This window comes from Hyperoodon ampullatus, assembly GCF_949752795.1.
Source record: "Hyperoodon ampullatus genome assembly, chromosome: 17".
Lineage (NCBI taxonomy): Eukaryota > Metazoa > Chordata > Mammalia > Artiodactyla > Ziphiidae > Hyperoodon > Hyperoodon ampullatus.
Genome location: NC_136930.1, coordinates 69,106,008 through 69,131,861, shown reverse-complemented (window position 1 = coordinate 69,131,861; position 25,854 = coordinate 69,106,008). Strand labels below are relative to the sequence as shown.

At 45.2% G+C, this 25,854-nt stretch overlaps 1 protein-coding gene across 1 annotated transcript in view; it reads left to right on the top strand.

Annotated features, from left to right (window-relative positions):
* The window catches only part of KCNQ3 (potassium voltage-gated channel subfamily Q member 3), a gene marked incomplete at both ends in the record, with an annotated part of 282,472 nt that extends 258,859 nt beyond the window's left edge, over positions 1-23,613 (top strand). Inside the window, 6 exons of the mRNA XM_079722739.1 lie at positions 12,311-12,513; positions 13,399-13,501; positions 15,869-16,000; positions 18,534-18,626; positions 20,927-21,011; positions 22,879-23,613. Of these exons, the coding sequence (XP_079578865.1) occupies positions 12,311-12,513; positions 13,399-13,501; positions 15,869-16,000; positions 18,534-18,626; positions 20,927-21,011; positions 22,879-23,613 (1,351 nt within the window). The remainder of the gene's footprint in view (positions 1-12,310; positions 12,514-13,398; positions 13,502-15,868; positions 16,001-18,533; positions 18,627-20,926; positions 21,012-22,878) is intronic.
* Between the last annotated feature and the right edge of the window lie 2,241 nt (positions 23,614-25,854).

Sequence of the window (25,854 nt, the reverse complement as noted above, 5' to 3'; positions counted from 1 at the left end):
TTCCCATTGCAAACCTGTCAACCTTAGTAAAAGATCATTCTTTGGATCAAAGAATTCAAGTTATGATAACCTTTATTTATAAAGAATGCCTCCTGTTTGCCAGCTACAGTTCTAAGCACATCTAGCCCCTCCTAGCCATCCCAGAAGGTAGGTAGTATTTTTAATCTCCATTTTACAGATGAGAAAACTGAGTTTCAATGAGGTAAGTGACTTGCACAAGGGTCATACTAATATGACCTAATAAAGTAGCAAGGGCAGGACTTGGATCCAGCTGGTCTGGCTCCATAGTTCATGGTCCCAACCACTCTGCTGATCCTCACAGTTGCTGGGAACCGTCACATAATCAGTCACTGCAGGTGTCCCCTTTTGTGTGTTGTTTTCTCCTACGCTTTCTTGGCTCACGTAGCTGGAGTCCCAGCCATGCGAGGAGGCTGTGCAGGCAGGGAAAGGCACAGACCCAGAGTCTTCTACGGCATCAAGGAGTGTTTAGTCAGACCTTGTAATTCACATTATTCCTTCTCCCTGTGATGTCAGCCACATGAATTTCATCTCACAGTGTGATGGATGATGTTGGCAATAAATCTTCCATGCCCTAGAATCAATGACTATTAAAGGTGTACAAGAATTTAGAGATCAATTAATCTAATCCCCCAATTTTACTGATGAGAAAATTATTACCCAGAGCAAAATAAGAGCCTTGGACACAATCCCATAGCTATATGTATTTTCTCCTGCCATCCAGACCCTGCAGCACTGCTCCCAGGCTGCAGAGTAACTGAGATTTGGACCAGTTTTAATCTCAGAGTGATCCCTGGCATGTCCTAAGGACTTAGTCTCAATTTTTTTTAATACTGGGGGTTGCCTATTTATAACACCCCTTTCTCTCTGAATTATGAACTAATTGAGACATAGACAGAGGAGACCGGAAAGGATCGAAATACAGGCTACATTTGCTGGATGAAGCAGGATTGTCTCTGGGGCAGCAGTGAGCTTTGTAACACTTCACGGTAAGTCTAGCCTTGGGACCAGCACATGCACAGAGCAGAGGCTCTCCCAGCCAGCCACCTGGGACCATGGCCTATCTGACCCTGTGGGTCACTGAGAGCAGGAGAGACCATTCTCTCCTTGACCTTGAATACAGTGCTGACCTTTAGTATGGAAGCCTACCCAATCAAGAACATGGGCCCAGTGGCAATTACACACTCAGTATAACCCAATCAGATAACTCACCTCCTGCCATGGGGAAAAGCCAGTAGAAGGCTAGAGGTTTATTAGTTCTTCTAAGAGTGTGGAAATTCCATTTTTATGATGTTGCCAAAATACAGGAAAGGGTGGTTCCCCTCGCTACTGACCAGCACATCATTCCTTAGCACACGAGGATGTATCACGGTCCCTGACTTGTCTCCATCCGTCTGAAGACAGTGCATGTGTATCCACTAAGCCCTCATTGTCTGCTGTGTTAGTTTCCTGCAGCCGCCACAGCAAATTATCACAAGCTGGGTGACTGAAATCAACAGAAAGGTATTCTCTCACTGTTCTGGAGGCTGGACGTCCAAACTTAACGTGTCATCAGGCCGTGCTCCTCGGAAGGCTCTGGGGAGAATCCTTCCGTGCTTTTTCCTCACGTGTGGTGGTTGCTGGTACTCCTTGGCATCCCTTGACCTTGTAACCCATCACCTCCATTCTCTGCCTCCATCTACACATAGGCTTCTTCCTTCTGGGTCTGTTCACATCTCTGTATCCAAACCTCCGTCTCCTTTCACTTACAAAGACATTACTCATTGAATTAAGGGCCCACTCTACTCCAGTAGGAGTTTATCTTAACTTGAGTACATTGGCCAAGACTCTGTTTCCAGGTAAGGTCACAGTCACAGGTATCAGATGAGGGCTTGAACGTAGCTTTTGCAGGGGGACATTCAACTGTCTACATTTGCAGAAGGTAAATGTGATGGATCTGCATGTGGTGGGAAGCTGTCTGAGCAGACCTAGAATATGTGATTTTGAGATGGACGTTTATGAGAGCTAGATTTCAGTGTCCCCCATGCAGATGAAGGTGACGGGGCTCAGCAAGGGGAAACAACACGCACAGGGGATGAGATCTGATCCTATGTGTGCCCGGCTCCCTCCAGATCTGTGGTCCTCTCTCCTCTTAAACAAGGGACCAGAAATAACCAGGTGGTAGAATTAGGAGATACTCATAGCAATAGGGGCTGAGACAGACTCCAGAGTAGACTATCAGACTTCAAAAACTGGTGTCTCTGCTTATTAGCTGTGTGATCTTGAGCAACTTATGCAACCTCTCTGTGTCCTCATGTCCTTATATGTGGAAGGGGATAATAATAGTCCTAACCTCATAGGCTGCTGGGAATGACACCTGTGGTCCAGCAGGAGTAAATTCTCACTAGAGATTAGTTCTGCTCATTTGGTATATTATTCATCCATGAGATTTGGAAACATGGGAAAAATCATTCTTTTAGGAAACCAACACAGAAAAGTATATAGTTTCTCATTCTTGCATCAGTGTGTGAGTCTGCATGTCCTCAGAGCACCAGCTGCAAGTGTTCTGGAATCGTGCTCATAGATCTCCAGACATACTGGATCAGAGGAAACAAATAGATCCTTGAGCTCAGCAGAGCTAACTTTTCAAACCTGTCCAGATGAGAGTGAACCAGATCAATATATCAGGGTTATTTTAAAATCACAGTGTTCTTCCTACAGCCCAGGAGTCAGTCCTATCATGACCCTACCTCCTGGTCCCTGCTTTATCCACCGTTTCCCTTCCTCAGCCCAGACAGTCCATTAGGAACCACCAGCCCCCTGGCCCTCGGCTGCCTCATCGCTAGAAGGCAGAAGTCCAAGGGATTCTTAATCCATTTCCTCTGTGCTGTGAGTTTGTGGCCACAGTAGCAGAATTGGTCCCGCATTGTTTTGCCACATTAGATAATGTGAGTTACAGGCCACTTGGAAGATTTTTTGTGTGTGTGTGGTATGCGGGCCTCTCACTGTTGTGGCCTCTCCCGTGCGGAGCACAGGCTCCGGACGCACAGGCTCAGCGGCCATGGCTCACGGGCCCAGCCGCTCCGCGGCATGTCAGATCCTCCCAGACCGGGGCACGAACCCGTGTCCCCTGCATCAGCAGGCAGACTCAACCACTGCGCCACCAGGGAAGCCCCTGGGAAGATTTTTTGACACTATGATTTGGGCACATTGCCAAACCTTTGTGCCTCAGTTTTCTCATCTATATAATGGTTATAGTAAGAATACCTACCTCCTAGGACTATTGTAAGGAATAGGTGTGAATAGAACCTTAACCTGGCAAATACTACATAAGGTTTGCTTTTATTATTATTACTGTCATTATCCTGATTGACACCCACATTTCTGGGTTTTCTGTGCCGACGATCTTTTCCACATGCTGTAAGGCCAGCTTAGGAGTCAGATCAGCATAGGTTTGAATCTTAGCTTGGCAATGGTTTTCCCCTCCCTCCCTCCCTCCCTTCTTTCCTTCCTTCCTTCCTTCCTTCCTTCCTTCTGTCCTTCCTTCCTTCCTTCCATAACCCAAACATTAAGAGCCCTGCTTTACCTCAGGCCCTAGAGATTCCCAGGGAATTGGGACTCAGTGTAATGAGGAAGGCACTCACAGTCTGATGGGGGAGGTGGATATGTCAACCAAAAAAGAACAATGTAGTGTGGAGGGTGCTGGTATGGGGATATTACAGACACAGGAGTACAGAGAAGGAGAGCAGAGGAAGGGAAATCTAAGTTCTACCTGGAACAACACATCAGGAGAGGATCCCTGAGGTGCTTTCCTTTGACTTGACTGTTAAGGGCTGAGTGGCTCTACACGGGGCTGAGGGACGGATTAGGGCTCTAATCGTGTTCCTGCCCTCCCTCATTCTTTCATCCTTCAAACTAACAAGCATTGAGTCCCTAGGCCTGTAATCTTTGCATGGGCCATCTATTTCTGTATGAGAAATCCCTAGAAATGCCAACTCATCAGGTCAGAAAAGAACAGCATGCAGAGAAAAATGTGCAAAATGCCTAAATAAATGAGTCTTCCTTTCTCTATAGAGGAATTTATATCGTAGCTAGAAACAAAGGATTTGAGTTCTCCTAGCTCTACCGTGAAGTACCAGAATGCTGACGTCCACTCCATTTTCATTGTCATCTAATTCCCAATTAAGATTTCTCATTTTAATGAAAAACAAACATAGGCGACATAGCAACTTTCATTCATAGTTTTTTTCTCAGAGAGAAAAACAGGACACCAAAGCTTCAAAGGTTTGGCACGTGGATGGTGACAGATTTTTATTCTCTCTATGCTTTCTCTGCCTTTTTCAGGGTAGACCATGGTGCTAAAGGAGCCTTCTAAAAGGGGACTGCTGATCTTGTGTAAGCTCTACCTTTCCCATGTGTAAAGGTGGAAGGAAGAAAGAATGAAAAAGGGAAGGGACAAAATTAGGGCTTTAACTCCCGTAGGTGGGATTGGCTGCTCTGTGAGGGTTACCCAGCTTGTGCTCATTGAGCTGAACAAACAGAACAAGACAGATTGACCATTTCTTCAAAAGACTGTTCTGTTGGCTGCAGTGACACTGTACTCTTGGCTGCAGTAACACTGTACTCTTGGCTGCAGTGACACTGTACTCTTGGCTGCAGTGACATTGTACTCTTGGTTTATCCATCATCCAACTATCCATCATCCATCACCCATCCATCATCCGTCCATCTGTCCATCCACCCATCCATCATTATAATACATCATTCATCATCCATCCATCCATCATCTATCATCCATCAACCATCCATCCATCCACCCATCCATCATCCATCATCCACCCATCAGCATCCATCTGTTCATCCATCCATCCACCTATTCAATGAATATTTATTAAGACCCTCCTGTGGACCAGAAGCCCTTTAAGGGAATATAGCTATGAATAAGAAAGATAAGGTCCCCAACTATTTATTTGACAGGATGCCTCTCAGTCTTCCTAACAGTAACTTGTCCCAAGCTCAAATTTTGTTTTTTTGTTTTTTAAAAAAAACATATTTTTAGCTTATCCAGGACACACATGTCCAACAAAGATGGCATAAGGAGGCAGAGAATATAGTCAAGTTGGTCCCAAGCAAAGTTGTTTACTAAGCACTATTTGCCTCTGATATTTTTTAACCTTACCTGTTGGGTTGTCTCCCTTCCAACTTCTCTCTAATATCACAGCCTCACTGACACCTCCTCCCCACGATCTCATCTTATTCTGTATCCTGGATGGGAAGGGCAAGAATTGTATTTAAAAGTACCACTCCTAAGGTTCTCTTTGTATTTTGTTCATATGAACACTTTTATGAGTTTTTAATGTGCAAACCCAAGAGCTGAGTGTGAGAGTAGAGACAAAAGAGAGTTTAATTGAATTGGAAGTGAGAAGAATCTAGATTGGAACAGAGGAGGACTCAACCCTGGAGGGAGTATATAAGGAGGAGAAATGGGAAGGGAGAGGAGGATTCAGAATCCCGCAGGAAGGTATAACCACTGAGAAATTTTCCCAATGGAGTCTAAATGATTTTTTAATTTTTTTAATTTTAAGTTTCTTAAAAAAATATTTACATGGTTCATTAGTCAAAATAATGTAGAGGCAAACAGTGAAACATCTTAGTACAACTTCCATCCCTGTCTACCCCATTCCACCCTCCCACCCCCCATAAATAATCTTTTTCAGTTTTTAGGTATCTTTCCAGTGTTTCTTTAGCACATACAAACCAAAATTTATTTATATTTTTATATTCCAAATTCCAAAAGTATTTTAAGAGTGATGTCTAATATTCAACTTAAGTTGTTTGAGTTGTGAGGCAAATCCTCACCATTTACTAAAATCCACTTCACACCACAGCCTTGTATCAAGTGTGTATGTGTGTGGTTGTATGTGTGTGAAGACAAGGGACTGCCAAACTCAACTTCTGATTTCTTCTCCAAACCTGTTTTGCTCCTTTTGCTCAACTGAAAAAAAAATGACATCACTGTAAAAAAAAATCGTGTCCCCACCCACCCATTTGTGTAGCCAGAAACCCAGGAGTGGTGCCCTACCTGCCTCTTTCCCTCATGGCCACATAGAATCCATCAAGGAAGACTGTTGTGGTTCTTCTCCAGAATAAATATCCAAGGGCTGGTCTCCTCCTTCCCACTGCAGTCACCCAAGTCCAAGCCACCAGCTTAGAAAACTTCAGTAGCATCTTCTTTGGTCTTTCATTTTTTCCTTGCTTTCCTCCAATCCATTCTCCATGGAGCAGCCACGGTGTTCCCTTTTTAAAAAAAAATTTTTATTGTGGTAACATACACATAAAATTTACTGTCTTAACCATATTTAAATGTACATTTCAGTACTGTTAAATATATTCATATTGTTGTGCAACCAATCTCCTGAACTTCTTTGTCTTATAAAACTGAAACTCTGCACCCATTAAACACCAGCTCCTCGTTTCCTCCTCCCTCCAGCCCCTGAAAACCACCATTCAACTTCCTGTTTCTGCAGGTTTGACTACTTTAGACACCTCATATGAGTGTAATCATACAGCATTTGTCTTTTTGTGACTGGCTTATTTCACTGAGCATAGTATCCTCGAGGTTCATCCCTGTTGTAGCACGTGTCAGAATTTCCTTCCTTTTTAAGGCTCCATCGTATGTTTATACTGCGTTTTTTTAATTAATTCATTCTTCCATCCATGGACATTTGGGTGGTTTCCGCCTTTTGGCTACTGTGAACAGTGCTGCTATGAACATGTGAATTCTTTTTAAAAGCAAAGTTGATATCCTCTTTCCTTCTTAAAACTCTTTGGGTGTCTCCAGGTAGACCTAGAATAAAATAGAAATTCCTATTTTCCTCTTCCTATTTTCGAATTCTATTTCTAAAAATCCCTGACCGACCTGGCCTCTGATCCCATCTTGCCCTTTGTCCCCCATTCACGTATCTTTGGTCCCGTGTGCTCCCTTCAGGGGCACAAACCAGTCCTCACACCCTTTGCACCCACGTGCGAGTCTTCTGCCTGGAGAGCTCTCACTCCTTTTCTTTGAAGTCTTGCTTCTTCTTACTCTTCCAGTCTCAACTTCCATGTCTGGAGCACCATCATTTTGAACCTGAACCACTGAAACTGGTTCTCTAATTGTTCTTCTCATCCACCCCAGAGGCCTTCCCTGGCCACCCTACCTAGGGTGACCGCCTGATATTCTCTGTTACTGCACTCTCTTTGTTTCCTGGTGTTGACTGAAAAAAGTGCACAACCTAAAAGTTGAGAATTACTTTTTATTTGGCAGACTTTCTGAGGACTTAAGCCCTGGATGCAGCCTCTCAGATCGCTCTGAGGGACCTTTCCAAAGAGCATCCAGGATATATAGGAGTTTCTGCCACAAAGACCAGGTGGTCAGAACATCGAAAGTTTACTGTTCATTAAAGAAAACCAGGTATCTCAGGTTAAGGAATTTAGCACTTTCCTATGTATGGGAAGATGCAAAAGTCTGGGCTCATTGAAATCATTCCATTGATAGGCACCTCAGCTCTCTAGGGCCAGTATCTGGTACTTTCTCATCCTGAATCCCCTCAGAGTGCACCTTGGGGGGCATCGTGTTTCTATCCTGAGTTCCCTCAGTGTTCACCTTTGGGGCAGCTGTAATGTGATGGCTTGATGGCTGCAACATCCTTTGTTTACTGATCTGACAGGCAACATTTTCTTCATTGACACTGGTCAGATTTCCAACAATATATATATCTGTTTGCCTATTGTGTGATTTCTTGACCTTATTGTAAGCTCACTGGAGGCTGTAAACCATGTCTATTTTAGTCACAACTATTACCTTAGCAAGTTACTAAGAGTCTAGCATTTTCAAGGTGTAGAACACATTTTTGTGGAATAAATACATAACATTAGCTCTATTTTACAGGTGAAAAAAAAGCGGAATCAGAAAGAGTTAACGCCTTACCCAAGTTAAAAAATATTAACTGCAGGGCAGCGATTTGAACCCAATTCTCTTCTCCCAAAGGCAACACTCTTTCCACTCTACAGCACATCCTCCCTCAGCTGAAGTTGGGTTCATTTTCTTAATCAGAAGATCAAATATTATTATTCCTTCCTTCTTTCACCCAACATCATAACAGTGTTTTCAGTGCTTATTATGTGCCAGGCACTGTGTTAGATGCTGGATCATTAGACAAAGTACAGTTTCTGAACAAATAGCTTTTGGTTTCTTATGCTCAGCTCCATTGACTTTTTGGGTGGGATAAGTTTTTGCTGTGGGGCTACCCTGTGTGCACTGTAGGAAGTTTAGCAGCATCCCTGGCCTTGACCCACTAGAAGCCAGTAGCACTCTCCAAGTTATGTCAATCAAGTGCAATTCCAGACGTTGCCAAATGTCCACTGGGGGCAAAATGAGAGAAAGAGAGAGTCCCTCGAAAGTCAGAGATTTCATTATGGTGGCCAAGTGCCATGGTTGAGAAAAGTCTTTAAGAAAGCACAGTGAATGGATATCTAATTGGACCAAGAGTGGAAGTGTGCCTTGGGACTGATATTTGGACGAAGTTTCAGACAAAAAGTCGGTCTTTTGGATAAAAGAAGGGATGAAGGTTTTCCTAGATACAGGTCACCACTTGTGCCAAGGCTGAGAAGTGTGAAATCAGGGAACTGCATGGAGTTTAACACAACTTAGAGTTCCCTGGGGCGGGAGCCCAGGGCAGGGACTGAACAACTTTGCCAGGAAAGAACAGCCTTGATTTTACTTTTGCCATCCTTAGTCTCTATTTCCAGTTTTCCCAATTCGTGTTTGGAAATCATTTGTCTGCACTTAACAAATCAGGGACCCCGGCTCTGCAAGGGAATCTGTTGTCAGCTTCAAGGAGAGCTTTTCTAGCGAGACCTGGCATAGCCTCCAAACACACGGCCTGAATCATGCACTAGAAATCCATACGGAGAAGGGCAGAGATGGGTTTTGAGTTTCAAGCATGAACTTTGCCTTGCATTTGATTATCCTTTGGGGTCTTGGATTTCAGGCAACACAATTAAGAAGTAAGCTGATCACCCACTCTGCTGGAGAAAGAATTCCATAAGCCTCTTAGGCTCCGTTGCCATAATTCAGAACCGAGATTTCTGACCTGTGCCCGACGCATCTGGATTCCTAATGCTGTCAGAATCCATCTCTCATAAAACAATCTCTGTGACCAATGGTGTATTAAGTGAATGTAGCCAAAGCAATTCAGACTGTTAGAAGTTGCAGTGAAACATTTAAATGCCAAACAAGCGAATCCTAAATCCCAACAGAGATAGAACCAAGAGAGTTCTTTCATTATCTAATAGTCAGCAGTTATCCTGAGATTTCAAATCAGGACAAAGTGGCTGCCATTACTTTTTTTACTTTTGTCTTGCTTAGTTTAAAATTAAGCTTCTCATATACTTATCTCCTGCCGAGGTCAAGTTCTGTGACAGTGGTGAGTGTTTGGGACTAGCATTAAGAAGAAGTACTGTAAAATAATACATAAATCCTGAGAACTCATCTCAGTTCATTAAAAAAAAACCACACTTTTTTGTGGCTCAGGAAATTCTATCCATCCTTTTCACACATGTCGTTAGCTTTCTACTGCTTCTGTAGGAAGAGGATTATTTACCGAGATAATGGTGACAGCCAGCATTTATTGAAAGCTTCTCACATCCGCATCCCAGACAGTCAGCCAAGCACTTTACACGTATTCCCTCACTTAACCCTTCCACAACCACATGTAACATGGGCTGGTCCTCATCATTGTGCCCGTGAAGAAGCTGAGGGCCAGACGGCATGAGTTCTGTGTCCTAGGTTACATGTTTTTTAGGACGTTTCCCTTCAGGCCAGTTTTGCCCCAAAGTCCTGACCATCAGGCTGTGCTGAGCAAGGCTGTGGGGTGGGTTCAGAGATAACCAGGCAGAGTCCTTTCTTTGCCAGGACTACACAGTTGAGTGGAGAGGGCGGGTGCGGGAATGTACAGCCTCTAGCCTGTGTACTAAACACGGAGATGGAGAAAAACACAGCCTCTCTTTGGAGCAGATGGGGAGACCTTCATTTCCAAGGGGGGACCCTTGGGCAGTTTTAAAGGGCAGATGGGAATGAGGTCAACTGAGAAGGCAAGACAGGGCATGGCTGAGGGCACCACGGCATACAGGAGGGGACTTGGGGTGGGCAAGGGGCTTGGTACGGATGGAATGATGGATCTGCTTGGCAGTATAGCAAGACAGGTAGGCAGGGGCCAGGAAGCAGAGGGCCTGAGAAGTGACTCACCTAAAGTCCCCTTTTTCCTTAGCTCATGGCTAGGAAAGCCTTCTCTGTGTGTTCAGTTGACTTCCTGCCTTGTTCAGTATTTTTAGCCCCTGGACCCTGATTTATTCTCATTAGTCATTTACCTAGTACTGGTCAGGAAACCACTCTGAAAACTTTGACCAGCTCAGGAAAGATGGAGTCATTTGAGTACTAGCATTTCTCTGAATCTACTCTGGGCATGTACATGTATTCATGTAACAATGCCGGGCAAGAGAGAACAGTCCAGAAGGAGTCAGGTGTAACAATTACTCATCCACTTGTTCGTTCATTCATTAATCAAATACTTCTTAGTGCCTTCTCTATGCCAGGCTGAAGACAAGAAGCATTACAGACATTATCATATGTAATGCTCCCCAAATCTCTCCTAAGCAAAGTGTTGTTAGGCCCACTTAACCGATGAGGACCTGGTACTCAGAGAGCATAAGGCACCTGCTCGGCACGAGGTGCTCCCACCTCTGCAGCTCCAATGCCAGGACCTCCTCACCATCCCAAGCCACAAAGGTGGCAGCAGCTCCTGGCACGAAGCACGTGGCTGTCATAACCAGACGCAGACTTTAGAAATACTCAGTTATCTCAGGCTGATACTCAGCAAAGCTGACTTGACCACCCATATTCATATTCATTTGTTCACTCATTTCTCCCACAAGTACATGCACACCTGCTGGGTACCAAGCCCTGTGTGGGTGATGGAGAGAACGCAGCTGAGCTGAGTGTATTGATGTGTGAAACAAGCACTATGGGTCTCTCTGGTCTGTACCACACAAAAGGACTTCCCTCCTGTGCCCACTCAGGTGAGGGGCAGAGACTAAGAAACAGAGGGAGAAATTACTATTTATAGAGCACCTACTGTATCCCAGGCTCCATGCCAAATCCTTGACAGGCATGATCCCACTGCAACCAAGTGAAGTGGGACGTGCTTATCCCTATTTTAAAGATGAGGTAACTGAGTCTGGTTAAGGTCACAGATTTACCCAGGGACACCTAGATGGTTTCTGCACCAGGCCAACTTTCTGTTGGACTCATTAACTGTTTTTTTTTGTGCCAAGAAGACTTCTGGCAGTATGCTGAAGTCCAGGGACCCTTTCTCAGAATAACAACTTTGAATCCATAAATAAAAGGCAGACAGTTACAAAAGAAACTGATTATGTTGAAATGTAACTACCAACATATTTAAACTTTTGAGATGCAGTCGTATACTTGCTTCTTTGTGATGAATCTAATGGCATGATGTAGTGGCAGGTTGAATACTCCCATAATTTCAAAGCAATGACGAGCATGGCAATACCTGGAGATAACAGGATATAAAATGACCTGTGATTTCTGTTGTGGAAAGTCATAGGATATGGCTGGGGCATTGAGGATATTACTGGGGTTTATTCATACATTCATAATTGAAAGACATGCTAATTTTCAGTTTGAGATTAGTGAATTAAAATCTAATTAGTAAATTAAAAATGCAGTGTTTTTCCCATCCAAGCTCATGCACCTCCCCCAAAGTTCTATCCATGGTGGGGTGTCTGTGGACACCAGGTTAGGGTACTTGCTTTATGTCATTTATGTCATTCAGTTCTGTTCAAGGAACACTTGATAAAACTTTGCCTCTGTGAGTCACTATCTGGGCACCATGGAGTGGTACAAGGGAAGTTATTGATGCAGAGGACATGGGAGTGGAGGAGGAATGAAGCTTTGCTGCCTGCTACTACGGGCTGGCATTTTATATCCTGGATCTCGTTTAAGCTGCACTTAAGCATAGGAAGAAACTGAAATTCAGAGAAACGCGCCTGAGGTGTAATAGCTAGTCAGTTGCCAAGCTAGGATCTGAACCAAGCCCTGTCCCATTCCAAGCCGCTCAATCAGATTGAGCTTTGGAGGCGCGAGTCCCGCTCCCGCGTGGAGGAGGATGTGTGCGTCTCTATGGAGAGGGACGGGAAATTACGAAAGCCTGCACTCAAGGAGGAAAATTGTTCACTTTTGCTTATTTTGTAGCCAAAAGCTGGGTCTCTTGGATCGGGTTCGCCTTTCTAATCCTCGTGGTAGCAATACTAAAGGAAAGCTATTTACCCCTCTGAATGTAGATGCCATAGAAGAAAGTCCTTCTAAAGAACCAAAGCCTGTTGGCTCAAACAATAAAGAGCGTTTCCGCACCGCCTTCCGCATGAAAGCGTACGCTTTCTGGCAGAGCTCTGAAGGTAACGCCCTTCCTCTTCCTCACCCTGTCTCCTCCATGTCACCTTCTCCCACCCTCTCCCTCCCTCCCCTCCCTCCCTCCCTTCCCTGTGGAAGAACCCTGCAGTCTACAAAGTAGCCCTTTCCTACTGCCCTGAATCAGCTTCTCACTTGTCTTATCCTCAGCCCCTGGGCTGTGATAGGTCCCTGCACTCACTCCAAGAGCAGAGGGCCCACGTTAGCTGTTCTCCCGAGCCAGGGTCACCACATGTGTCTGCACATCCCCTCCAGGGAGCCTTGGGACATTCCGCCATGGATCCTAAGGGTGCATTGCCATGGAGGTCACCTTGAAGGATGGAGAGGGGCCAGGTGCAGAGTGATCTGGACACGTGGGGAACTCAGCACCCCCAGGGGTGGGAAGAGGTGTTGGAAAAGTGCCCCATGGGGGCTGTAGGAGCAACACATCTGTGTGCCCCTTTCACTTATGAAAAGGGAAGATGAGTAGGGCTCAGAAAGTGACCACCACCAAGTCAAGGTCACAAGGAGCATGACTGACAGAGCAAGAATCTAAACCCGGGTCTTTCTGAAAAACACCCACGTGTGTCCCTTTGCTGCCTCCAAAGGGCCACTCCGGAACCCTGGAATTCACATCACCTCCATCCTAGCCTTCTCTCCCAGCAACAGTCCTGACCTACAGGCACCTCTGACTCAGACTTCTGGATAACGGAAGGGAGATGAGGAGAAAGTCTAAATGACGGAATGACGTCACAACGGGAGAACGCATTGGGGTTTCTGAAATGGGAATGGAGATTCAGGAGGTTGGGTTTGGATGGTTCTGACCGAACCAGGTCCCCGAGCCTTTCCGAGTACCGTGGCCTGCCATTGATATGTGTCTCCTTCCCTCCCAGATGCCGGGACGGCCGACCCCATAGCGGAAGACAGGGGCTACGGGAATGACTTCCTCATCGAAGACATGATCCCCACCCTGAAGGCCGCCATCCGAGCCGTCAGGTAACGCCCCCTCCTCCCTACCTGTGGGCCTCCCGAGGCCCCAGCTTAGCTCCCACAGGATGCGGTTTTGTAAAGTGCTCTTGGGCTCTGGGAAGGTGGGCAGAAGATCCCTCAAGTAACTCCTGAGTCAAGTCCAGAGACTATGTCAATTCTAAGGGAGCGGCTACAGTAGCAGGTCATCCTGGGAGGCTCTTGCTCTCCGTTTTATAAAAATGCTTCCACAGGCCCCTGACAGTGTTTCTGACTGTCACCCTCTTGTCTGGCCTCGGCCACCATTTATTTTAAAGGATGTTGGGGAGGCAGGGGTGTATTGACATGGAGTTTTCTTTTATAGGCTTCTTATTCAAAATAGCTTTTCTTCCGTCTGTCTTCATCCATCTAGTTCTTTTTTAATTAGCATTTTCAACCAGATAATCAAGGATAGGATTTTTTTGTCTGCTTCAGACAAGACTGTAATTCACCCTGGCTATTTCTGTTTTGTTTTGAATTCCACAAGAAAATAAAAATATGCTACTACTTCAAGAAAACTTTGACCAGGATATGGGCTTATAAACACTCCGCCATAGTGGCAGTGAATTCTAGAAACTAAGTCGGAATCTCTGAGAACTAGTCGTGATATTTTCAGAAGATTCCCAGTCCAATAGATCAGGGAGCACAATAGTTTATAATACGTGGCCCTCAGCAAAGCCACTGGCCTGGTCCCTCATGATCCCATGCTGTACAATGTCCCAGAAATGAGGCTGGATAAAAACACAACTACCTGGATTCAGAACTGGTTGAATGGTCTTATTCAAAGAAAACCAATGAATGAATCTGTGTCAAGCTCGAGGGAGGTCTCTGCCGGGATGCTTCATGGTCTGGCTTCTGCTCCATCCTTTTTAGCATTGTCATTGATGCCTTAGTTCAGGGGTTGGCAAACTTTTTCTCTAAAGAGCCAGGTAGTAAATATGTCAGGATTTATGATCCATAGGTCTCCGCTGTATTCAACTTTGATTTTGTAGTGCAAAAGCAACAAACAGTCTGTACATGAATGACTGGGACTGGGTTCCAACATAACTTTACTTTCAAAAACAGGCAGTGGGCCAGATTTGGCCTGCAAGCCATAGTTCCTGATACCTACCTTAGATGGAGCTATGTAAAGGGCAGGCTTAGAAAATGACATAAAATTGGAAAGGATGGCAAGTTGGATATACAATCAATAGGCAAAAATAGTGTTTAGGGGCTGACACTATGGGCTGTGACAAATAAAATGAGCCTTGAATACACCATAAAAAACACCTGTACGTGGGACTTCCCTGGTGGTCCAGTGGTAAAGAATCCTCCTTACAGTGCAGGGGACTCAGGTTCGATCCCTGGTCAGGGAACTAAGATCCCACATGCTATTGAGCTCGAGCGAGAAGAGAAAAGAAAGAAAACTCGAAAGCCGTGACTAGAGAGAAACCCGAATGCCACAACTAGAAGAGAAGAGAAAACCCGAACGCCACAACTAGAGAGAAACCTGTTGCCGCAATGAAAGATCCCTCATGCCTCAACAAAGATCCTGCATGCCACAACTAAGACCCGATGCAGCCAAAAAATAAAAGACCTCAACAAGTATGAGATGGGAGGACCTGGGAAGCCGAGTTTCCCACCTGGCCTATGATTAAAGGTTTTAATTGACACTATGTTCAGCAAGAGTTGACCTTGTGATGGGAATTTCAAGGAGCATTCATCACCTAGGATGACTTTATTGGTTCCCAGGAAGATGGAGGTGAGGGTTCAGCATCTCCAAGTTCTGGGTGCCCCACATAATTGAGAACCTGAGAAAACTCGGGGAACAGAAGCTAGCTTTTCTCTTCCAGGAGCTCATAAGCCAAAAGACTAAGGAGGCTATTGAGGAAGAGATATGTCAGCTGTCCTCAAATAGAAAGCAGTGTGACACAGGATTGGGACCATGAGCCTTGTCCGCACACAAACCTGGGTTTGAAGGAAACTCTGATGTTATGAGCTAGATGGCTCTTGGAAGATGCTGAAGCTCTCTTGGCCACAGTTGCATCATCTGTGAATTGGTCTATTAGCAAATTGTTAAAAATGCACTTAGCTCAGTGTCTGGCATGTAATGAATGTGAAATAAATGTTAGCTCTTATTGTTACTATGAATTTATTATTCAAATGAGTAAAAGGAGGTAGTCACGAAGGAGAGACACCAGCCCGCCTCATTCAGTGTGTTTCCAAGAGGTAGAACCAGGACCAAGAGTTGAAACTTCTCATCAAGTTGTTTCTCTTTGGATCTTTTATCCTCCCCCACCCCAGAGTTTGCTCATCTTGTATCATAATTTCCTTTACTCTCCACTCTTGATGTACAAATGTCTCTACTTTGCCTTGCAGAATTCTACAATTCCGTCTCTATAAAAAAAAATTCAAGGAGACTTTGAGGCCTTATGACGTGAAAGATGTGATTGAGCAGTATTCCGCCGGACATCTTGACATGCTTTCCAGGATAAAGTACCTTCAGACGAGGTAAGACAGCACACCTGGAAGGATGGTGCTCTCCTGACTGCTAAGGAATTAGACAGAGCCAGGTAGACCTTAGAGCTGAGGGTGAAAGGCATTCACTAATCCACAGTGCAGGGCAGAAATTTTAAGAACAAACATATTCATCAAACATGGATGTCAAGGCCAACCAACACCAGATCAGACAGGCTGGGAAGAATTTCTGTGACACTGACACGGCCAACATCAACACCCTGATCAGGCCTCAGGGAGAAAAAAGGCATCTGTGCTACTGGCCCCTGACTGTGCTGCTTTGGATGCTGCCAACAAAATTGGGATTACCTAAAATGAGTCCAGTTGACTAATTCTAAATATAAATTTTCACCCAATTAAAAGTTCATCAAGTGTTATTTATACTCGTGAAAATATGGAAACAGCATTGATTCCCAATTTCCAATAATTGCCTCCATTTTTGTTAAGCACCTGGGTGCACTACATTTATGTCTCTAATCCCTTATAACCCCCTAAGTATTGCATTATAGCTGCCATTTTACCAGTGATAAAACTGAAGCTCATAGGACAATGGATTTGCCCAAAACTACCCAGCTAGTAGGTGGCAGAGCTGGAAGTCAAACCAGATCCAACTGGTTACAAAACTCCCATTCTCTGTAACATACCACACTGCCTCAATTCTATAAATAGTGATTAAGAAAATAATGGTACCTGCTCTCATTAAAAAGTTATGCAGCCATCAAATGACATGTTAAAAATGTGTATAGTGAGATAAAAATTTATGTGATCCGTGAATATATATATGCATAATATGATTACTAATAGTACACTTAGTTACTTATGTGGACATACATACGATTATATTTATATATAGTCTACCTAGATCTTGTGATGATATTAACTATGTTATTTATATACTATGATTACAAAAATGTACACACATAACGTTTATTCAGAAATATACACAACACATACACACTCTCCCTTACAGGGGCCTAAAGAAAAGAAATAAGACTTCCCCCAAGGGGTTACCATAGCTCTACTGATGTGATGAGTCCATGTGTGATTTTTTTTCTACTTTTTAAATTTATCAAATCTTCAATGAATTGTAAAAATATCCTTTTAAAAAGAAAATCATTTAAAACAACTAAAGGACACTTTGATGTCAAGTCATAGAACTGACATCAGGAAGCCAAAGCTCTGTCTGAGGCTCATTCTCAGACCTGTGTGAGATTTCAAATTGACATGAGTCAGGCCCTCTCTGGACCTGTTTTCTCATCTGAATATTTCACCATTGGGTTGTCCTGCAGAGTTAATAGGACCATCATGTTGAATGAGTCAGCCATTAGCGATGCTGTTGGGTTGGAAGAATGCTTATTTGTGACCGTCCTTTATCCATAAATGGAATACCAACTGTGACGGCCCAGCATAGTGGCGGGCACACAATCGGCGCTCAATGCCTGCCGAGCAAAAGGATGTGTGAACAAGTTCTGAGCCTAACATGCTGTTATTTATGCAATATGTGTCTCTGAGAGATGGAAGTAGGGAACATGATGTCTAGGACATACCAGCCTCCAAAAATATCAGCCCATCTTAATGTGCATTGAGTGGACCTTTGCACAGTCATCATGTTTGGTATTTATCAGGCACATGAGTTTCTGAGTCTTAGCGGGAGGTTGACTGCCTAAGTGGGCTAATCACATACCCCCAGCCATGCTGATATTGCAGGAGGCCAGAGAGAAAGGAAGGGTGATTTAGTACATGGTGGGGTCACTGGAGGAGCGGTTGGGTTTGCAGAGAGACAGAGTGAGGCATGGCTTCTTCTGGGTGCATGGTCTTAGCGGTCCTAGGCCTGTGATAAGCCTTCAAGGCTGCTCCCACACCCTGCCCCTGCCCTAGCCCTGCAACTTGATGAGGTTGGGGGGGGTGTTTGTCTCCTGCTGTGCTCAGGGTGGCGCAGATAGGGAGCTAGTGGCTTGAGCAGAAATGGAAGCAAGGTGTGGGAGCCAGTGGGTGTGGGAGCCAGTGTTGGATCCATTCCTCTAATGGTCGGAGAAGCCTGCAAAGCAGCAGAGAAAAGAGCACGGCTGAAAACAGAGCCTAGGGTTTGAAGGAAAAACTCCCTAACTAGATGTTTTGGGTGGAATAAAAGAGCTGGAAGACCAGATAGGCTGTAGCACACATGACATTTCCTGTAAGAAATAACAAGACACAACTGTCACCCTGTCTCAGTGGTTTGGCTCTCTCTCTCCCCTGGGATAGAGAGATGCTCTCGGTACCCCTGGACTGAAAAAAGAAAATGATACATTGAGATTATAAATTCTTTCTCTCTTTCTGTCTCTCTCTCTCTGTCTCGCCCTCTCTTTCTCTCTCTCTCCCTCTCCTCACCTCTTCCTTTCCCTTTCCCCTTTCCTCTCTCTTGTTTATCTTCTCCTTTATATTCCAAACCCACAGCTGACTACAGAAGGAAGAGAATGAATTGCTTTCTTCTCTTTTCATGTAAAGCTGTTTTTAATGTAATCCCCTCTCTTTGTGTGCTCTCTTTCAGAATAGATATGATTTTCACCCCTGGACCTCCATCTACTCCAAAACATAAGAAGTCTCAGAAAGCATTCACCTACCCATCCCAGCAGTCTCCCAGGTGGGGCCTATGGTCATGGGCTGACAGGCTGTGTGGTGCCAAAGCCCACAGAGCAGTCCCCAAATCTCAGCTGGGTTCCTTCACGGTGGGGTGAGGTTGCCATTCCCCTAAGCCAGATGAAGAGAAAGAGTTTGAAGCCTATTCCAGCCTGTGGCCATTTGAGAGGTTTCTGTACAAAAGACTTGCAGCCCTTCCACCCAGACCCTGTAGGTGACACTGCTTTTTATGGCTATTGAAAGTGAAACTAATGGTTTCCTAGCTATAAAATAAGAGGAGACTTATGAGCTTTATTGGAACCGAAAGAATATGTCATGTTAGCAGAGCCCAAGGCACTCCTGGTCAGCTAACTTGGCTTTTCCTGCGTCATCACCCACAGAGCCCAAGAAGGAAATCAGATGTCAGGTCCCTGACAACATTGTAACAGGTAGAGCTGTGTCCCTCAACAGAGCAGCTCTGCTGTTCCTCAAAAGATGTTTGAGAATTGTCCTTTGCTAGGTCCTCATGAACAAGGAGCCATCCTTTAGAACAGCGGTCCCCAACCTTTTTGGCACCAGGGACAGGTTTCATGGAAGACAACTTTTCCACGGACTGGGGGTTGTGGGGGGGATGGTTTCGGGACGATTCAAACACATTACATTTATTGTGCACTTTATTTCTATTATTATTACATTGTAATATATAATAAAATAATTATACAACTCACCATAAGGCTGACAGGAGACGGAGCTCGGGTGGTAATGCGAGCAATGGGGAGTGGCTGTAAATACAGGTGAAGCTTTGCTTGCTTGCCCACCACTCACCTTCTGCTGTGCGGTCCGGTTCCTAACAGTAGTGGTCCGTGGCCTGGGCGTCGGACCCCTGCTTTAGAAAGTCCACTGTAAAAGAAATGTACACTTCTTTATTCCCAAATGTCTTCAAGGCAGGTAACATGAGTGAAGGGAGGTAGGCATAAGAAATGTTATGCACCTTATCATAATAAGGCTCCTTATTATTAAAGAAGGAAGAATGTAAGGAGGATAATACACAGCCTCTAATCTTTGGCCTCAACCCTGGGGATAGAATAGCAAGGGGTGAACGTGCCCCATCCCAAGGAGGTAATTGTTACTTTGTTCTGCTGTTGCTAATTTTACCAATGAAGATCGTCTGTTTCCAGAGAGTCTGATTTCTCAAGAAAAGCTGCATATCCAGATTTGATGTACAATTCCCCATTTTTGAGATGGCTTAAATGTTTAGAACCCTGTGCAAGCCAAGGAAAACACTGGTGGGCTTGGATTCAGCACACAGGCCACCAGTTTTTGGCATCTGCTTTAATTCAAGATTGCTCAGCCCAAGACAGGCCAGGGTCTTAGCAGGAGTCAGTAGCCTAGAGAGAAAAACCAACTGCCTAGAAAGTGCCAGACAAGAATGGTTTCAGGGCTTCCCTGGTGGCGCAGTGGTTGAGAGTCCGCCTGCTGATGCAGGGGACACGGGTTCATGCCCCAGTCCGGGAGGATCCCATATGCTGCGGAGCGGCTGGGCCTGTGAGCCATGGCCTCTGGGCCTGCGCATCCGGAGCCTGTGCTCTGCAGCGGTAGAGGCCACAACAGTGAGAAGCCTGCGTACCGCAAAAAAAAAAAAAAAAAAAAAAAAAAAAAAAAAAAGAATGGTTTCAAGCAATAGCTAGGTGCCCTGAAAGGTCTCTTCTACATAGAAGAATATTGAAACGAACTGGAATTTAGGCAGATATGAACTGTGCCTGGCCAAGGAGCAAATGCAGCACATGTCTCAATCCTGTTACCTACGAATATCATCTTTTGCATCATTTTCCAGATTTCACATCTGTTTTCCAGTCTTAACTAAATGAAACAGATGAAATATTGGAATATTGGTCCCTACTGTGTAGAATTTCAGAGATGAGACAACCCCTCCCCCACTCCATCCTCAACCAGTTGTCTGAGACTGAAAGGCCGAGGAACATAATTTAAAGGAATCAAACACTCTGGGCAGAGTTATTAACCTTGACCCAAAGCTTCCTAAGAGCAGCTTAATATTCAGCTTCAGGACTTCCCGGGCGGTCCACTGGTTAAACTTCACACTTTCATGAAGTAAACACGGTAAACATGAGAGGTCCCTGTTGAAGACAGGAAAATGCTGGCCTTTCCTGATGCCTGTTTGCCTCCAGAGTTGCGTGGCCTCTTCCAGACTACGTCAGCCTGAACACGAGAAGGATAGTTCCAGGGGCCACAGCCCACCTAGCTGAAATGACCTTGCAAGGCAAAAATAGATATCACGATCTTACAGCATTATGGGTTCTTTCCTAGGAATGAACCATATGTGGCCAGACCATCCACATCCGAAACTGAAGACCAAAGCATGATGGGGAAGTTTGTGAAAGTCGAGAGGCAGGTAGGTCCTTCCTTTCTCTCACCAAAAAACAAGTATGTGAAATTTATTTTCAAATATCATTTTTTTCATAGGGAGATAACATACTTGAGAATCTACTATTCATAAAAGGATCTGGAAATGAAATCGCCGATTTAACACTTTACTGGTTGGGTGATCACATGCAAGTGAATAAATTGTTCTGAGTCTTAGTTTCCTCGTATGTAGAATGGGGATTTTAATACCTCATAAGTTTGCTATGAGGATTAAATCAATTGATACCTGTAAATTATCTACAGTAGTAGCTGGCACACAGTAAACACTCAACAAATGGTAGCTACTGTTATCATGAACTTCATGGTGTTTAAGGAACGTTGGTGAGCTTCTCCACATTTATTAGTAATCCTCCTTCCCTGAAAGTTTGGGTCAGTGTGTGGCCGGTGTGAAGGGGCCTGGAGGAGGGCAGGCTGTGGGTGGGGTTCCTTCAGGGCAGAAAGAAACCCATTCAGTCACAGCACCCTAGGTAGCCCAACTCTCCTTTCTGCAGTAAAGCAGCTTATATTTCAGGATTGTTTGCCCAACTTTACACTAGATAAATAGCACTCTCCATTTCCTTTAGGGTTCCTATCAATCCTTTTATTTTATTCAGAGCCTAAAATTGGATATGTGCAGAAGAAACAAGAGAAAATTTGAATGATTATTCTTTTTTGGTATATCAAGAATGTCCTTTTCCATCTTTTTTTTTTTTTTTTTTTTTTTTTTTTTGCAGTACGCGGGCCTCTCACTGTTGTGGCCTCTCCCGTTGCGGAGCACAGGCTCCGGATGCGCAGGCTCAGCGGCCATGGCTCACGGGCCCAGCCGCTCCGTGGCATGTGGGATCCTCCCAGACCGGGGCACGAACCCGTGTCCCCTGCATCAGCAGGCGGACTCTCAACCCCTGCGCCACCAGGGAAGCCCCAAGAATGTCCTTTTCCATCTTAAATTTTTAATTTGTCATCTCAGCTCTTCCATTTACCTGCTCTGTGATGTTTGATGAGTTACGTCATCTCTCTGTGCCTCTATTTCCTTACCTGGAAAATAGAGAGAATAATAGTATCCACCTCATAGGGCTGTTATGAAAATTAAATAAGTTAATAACTTGAAAGTGCATACTAACTGCCAGAGAAGTATTAGTTATTGTTAAGGCTTGGGAACCAACTCAGCCATGACCTAGTTCTACGCTTTGTTCTACACTTTGTGTCTTCATCTGTAAGAGAGGACCTGCCTGCACTGCTTCCTGAACTTATGAACTGTCAGGGAAAGAACATGCCATGCACACATGAATGCACACTTGTGTCTGTGCACTCAAAGATCTTGATACGTTCTCAATTTTGTAGGTAGGAACAGATAGATGCAGCTTATCTCAGTGTATCTTCCACTGGCCTCCAAGACCCCTAGGCAGGGTCTCCAGTTCTGAGAAGCTCAATTCTTGCTAACTACTGCCTTTGTATCTTTGGGGCTTACATCTACCAGGTAGGGGAAATGTACACAAACAGTCTAGATGCTTCTGTAAGGGGATGTTTGCAAATCAAGAACTCCCGCTCCTAGACCCAAACGGCAGCAGCAAGGCCACCTCCTCCTGGGGTAAAACTTGCCCTCCAGCCATCTCTCTGCTTCAGGCTTTCTGGAAAGTCCTTGCCCTGTGTGTTTTTTTTTTTTTTTAAGATTAGCGTGAATCCATGCGCAAGGCTCAAAATCAAGAGGCACGAAATAATTAGCTGTTATGATCATTACGACTTGCAAGAACCCTTTTCCTTTCTGAAAAGTAAATCCTATCGTTTTTCCTCCCGACCAATAAAACGACCCGCAGGTCCGGAGGAAGCAGTGATTCACGGTTCCTTGTATTTTCCAGGTTCACGACATGGGGAAGAAACTAGATTTCCTGGTGGATATGCATATGCAGCACATGGAGCGGCTGCAGGTGCACGTCACCGACTTCTACCCAACCAAGGGCACCTCTTCGCCAGCTGAGGTGGAGAAGAAAGAGGACCACAGGGATTCGGATTTGAAAACCATCATGTGTAACTACTCCGAGACCGGCGCCCCCAACGCTCCCTACAGCGTCCACCAGGTGACCATTGACAGAGCCGGCCCCTACGGGTTTTTTGCCCACGACCCCGTGAACCTGTCCCGAGGGGCACCCAGTTCTGGAAAGGTTCACGCCACCCTTTCCTCCTCGGCGACCACCTATGCGGAAAGGCCCACCGTCCTGCCTATCTTGACTCTTCTCGACTCCCGAGGGAGCTACCACTCCCAGGCTGAACTGCACAGTCCCTGCTCGGACCGGGTCTCGCCCCAGCAGAGACGCAGCATCACCCGGGACAGTGACACGCCCCTGTCCCTGATGTCCGTCAACCACGAGGAGCTGGAACGCTCTCCAAGTGGCTTCAGCATCTCCCAAGACAGAGACGATTATGTGTTTGGCCCGAGCGGGGGGTCAAGCTGGATGAGGGAGAAACGGTACCTCGCCGAGGGTGAGACAGACACGGACACAGACCCCTTCACGCCCAGTGGCTCCATGCCTTTGTCATCCACGGGGGATGGTATTTCTGATTCGATATGGACCCCTTCCAACAAGCCCACTTAAAAGGGGTCGTGGGCTGGCTCCTCCTTGTAATGTAGACAGACTTTGTATAGCTCACTTGCTCTCACACCCACCATGTACCTGTGAGATCCCCAGTGGCTGCATCAAACGCATGCATGTGCGTGGTAGCCCTACCTGGGCTGGGGCTTCTCGTGGCCTTTTTCTTCTCCAGGTGACCACAGTGAAGCCGCTTCCTTTCAAGCATGGTTTGCATGACTTTACACTATATAAATGGTACCGCTAACCTCTTTAGGATACACATTTATCCGCTGTTCTTATTTTGAATCATGACTGGACCAGTACAGGGAGAAATGACTGCGGAGCCGTGCTATGTGTCTGTGTGGTTGTCCGGTTTGGTTTTTGGTTGGGTGAGCAGAGAAAGTCGTTTACGTTGTTTCTAGCATCACTGCCCCTTTGTGTAAAACAGTCCAACAATTAACCGTTTTCTAAAGCAAGCAAATAATTCTCTCAACAAAAATACATTGCGTACCAGTGATGTTGCCTCCTGAGCTAAAAACGTGAGGGCAGGAACGAGATAGTCATCACATCTTCAAAACCAAGAATTTAAAACATTATTTTATTAAGGAAAGCCTTGGAAAACTTTCCAAAAGCTCTCAGAGGGACCTCACTTAGTCTGTCATTGTCAACTATCATGCCCCAGTTTCCTCATCTATGAAGGGTGGTGGCAGGTGTAACATGTCGGATGAGTTGTGACTAGGCAGGGAGAAAACACACACACATGCACATTAAGATAGTTCCCAAATTATGTAGCCAAAGATAACAAAATTTATCAGCAGTGGGGTGCCCCTCAGGGCAGGAGTTCAGTGCCTTCAAAATGAGGTTCCAATTCACATTCTTCCCCGTGATACTTGTATAAAATATCCATCTCAAATAGGAACTAGAGTCAAGAGGGCACACAGAAATTATCCAGTCCACGTCCTTCCTTGTAAAAAATAAGAAAGCTTAGGTCCAGGTAAAGACATATGCCCAGGGCCACTCCATTGTTCCCTGGAGAACTGGGACTCAAAGCCCGGTCAGCTGACTCACTCCAGGACCCAGTCCCTCCTGCCACACCACTCTGCAGTTTACACAACAGGACCGAGATGCCTGTACTCTGTCGTGTGGAAAGCACTCGTGACACTGTTTATCCAGCGGGAGGAGGATGTCTGCTTTTATTGCAAAACATGTTTGTCGGATGCTTTGCAATTTGGATCCAGAAAAAAGTAATAATACAAGTGAGCTACAACATTCATTAATATGCAAATAGACAAAATTTCCAGAACCATCCATTTTTCCTCCTCTAGATTTTATATTTATTTATTATTATTTTTTTTTTTTTTTGTGGTACACGGGCCTCTCACTGTTGTGGCCTCTCCCATTGCAGAGCACAGGCTCCGGACGCGCAGGCTCAGCGGCCATGGCTCACGGGCCTAGCTGCTCTGTGGCATGTGGGATCTTCCCGGACCGGGGCATGAACCCGTGTCCCCTGCATCAGCAGGATGACTCTCAACCACTGTGCCACCAGGGAAGCCCCCTCCTCTAGATTTTTTGAACTGCACATAACCGTAAGACTAGCTGAGCTCACTGTCCTACTATATAAGCATTAATATGAAGCAGAAGCCATCCTGCTAGGAGATGTTGCTACTCTGAAACACACTGATGGAAAAGGTTTCCGTTAGGCTTGAGGTAATTAGCTAAATGACTACACTGCAGTGTTATTGTCTCACTCTTTTCATACGTCTAAGCACAGGTTGTGGATGGTTGCCTTGATGACAGGATGTTTGAAATGGCCTAAGCGAGTGTCTACATCCCACCGATATTCTTCCTCGCCGTCTTGTCAAGAGCCATAATGGCTGTGGCAGACATGATGGTTGATGGTTTCATCGTTACCTAATGCAGGGATCTTGCACTATATCGGAGAGAGGAGCTCCTTCCTCAGAGATTGGTTTCTTTCAACCTATGTGTCAACAGGTACCACGTAAAAGGCTCAGAGTACAGTAATAATGAAGGGTCAGCCCCTGACTTTAGGAACTTACAACCGAAGCCCAAAGTCCTTGGCTTTGTGAATGGTAAAAAAGGAGTTTTACTTGGAGAGTCCCAGGCATGGATGGGTGTTGACTTTGAAGTCCGAGGTAGGAAATACACAAGAGTGCGCACATACATCAGACGTGAAACCCCCTCCCCCACGGTTTGCCGTTTGACTTTCTGGCCATCTGAAGGGCAAAGGGCGTGTGATCCTCCTGA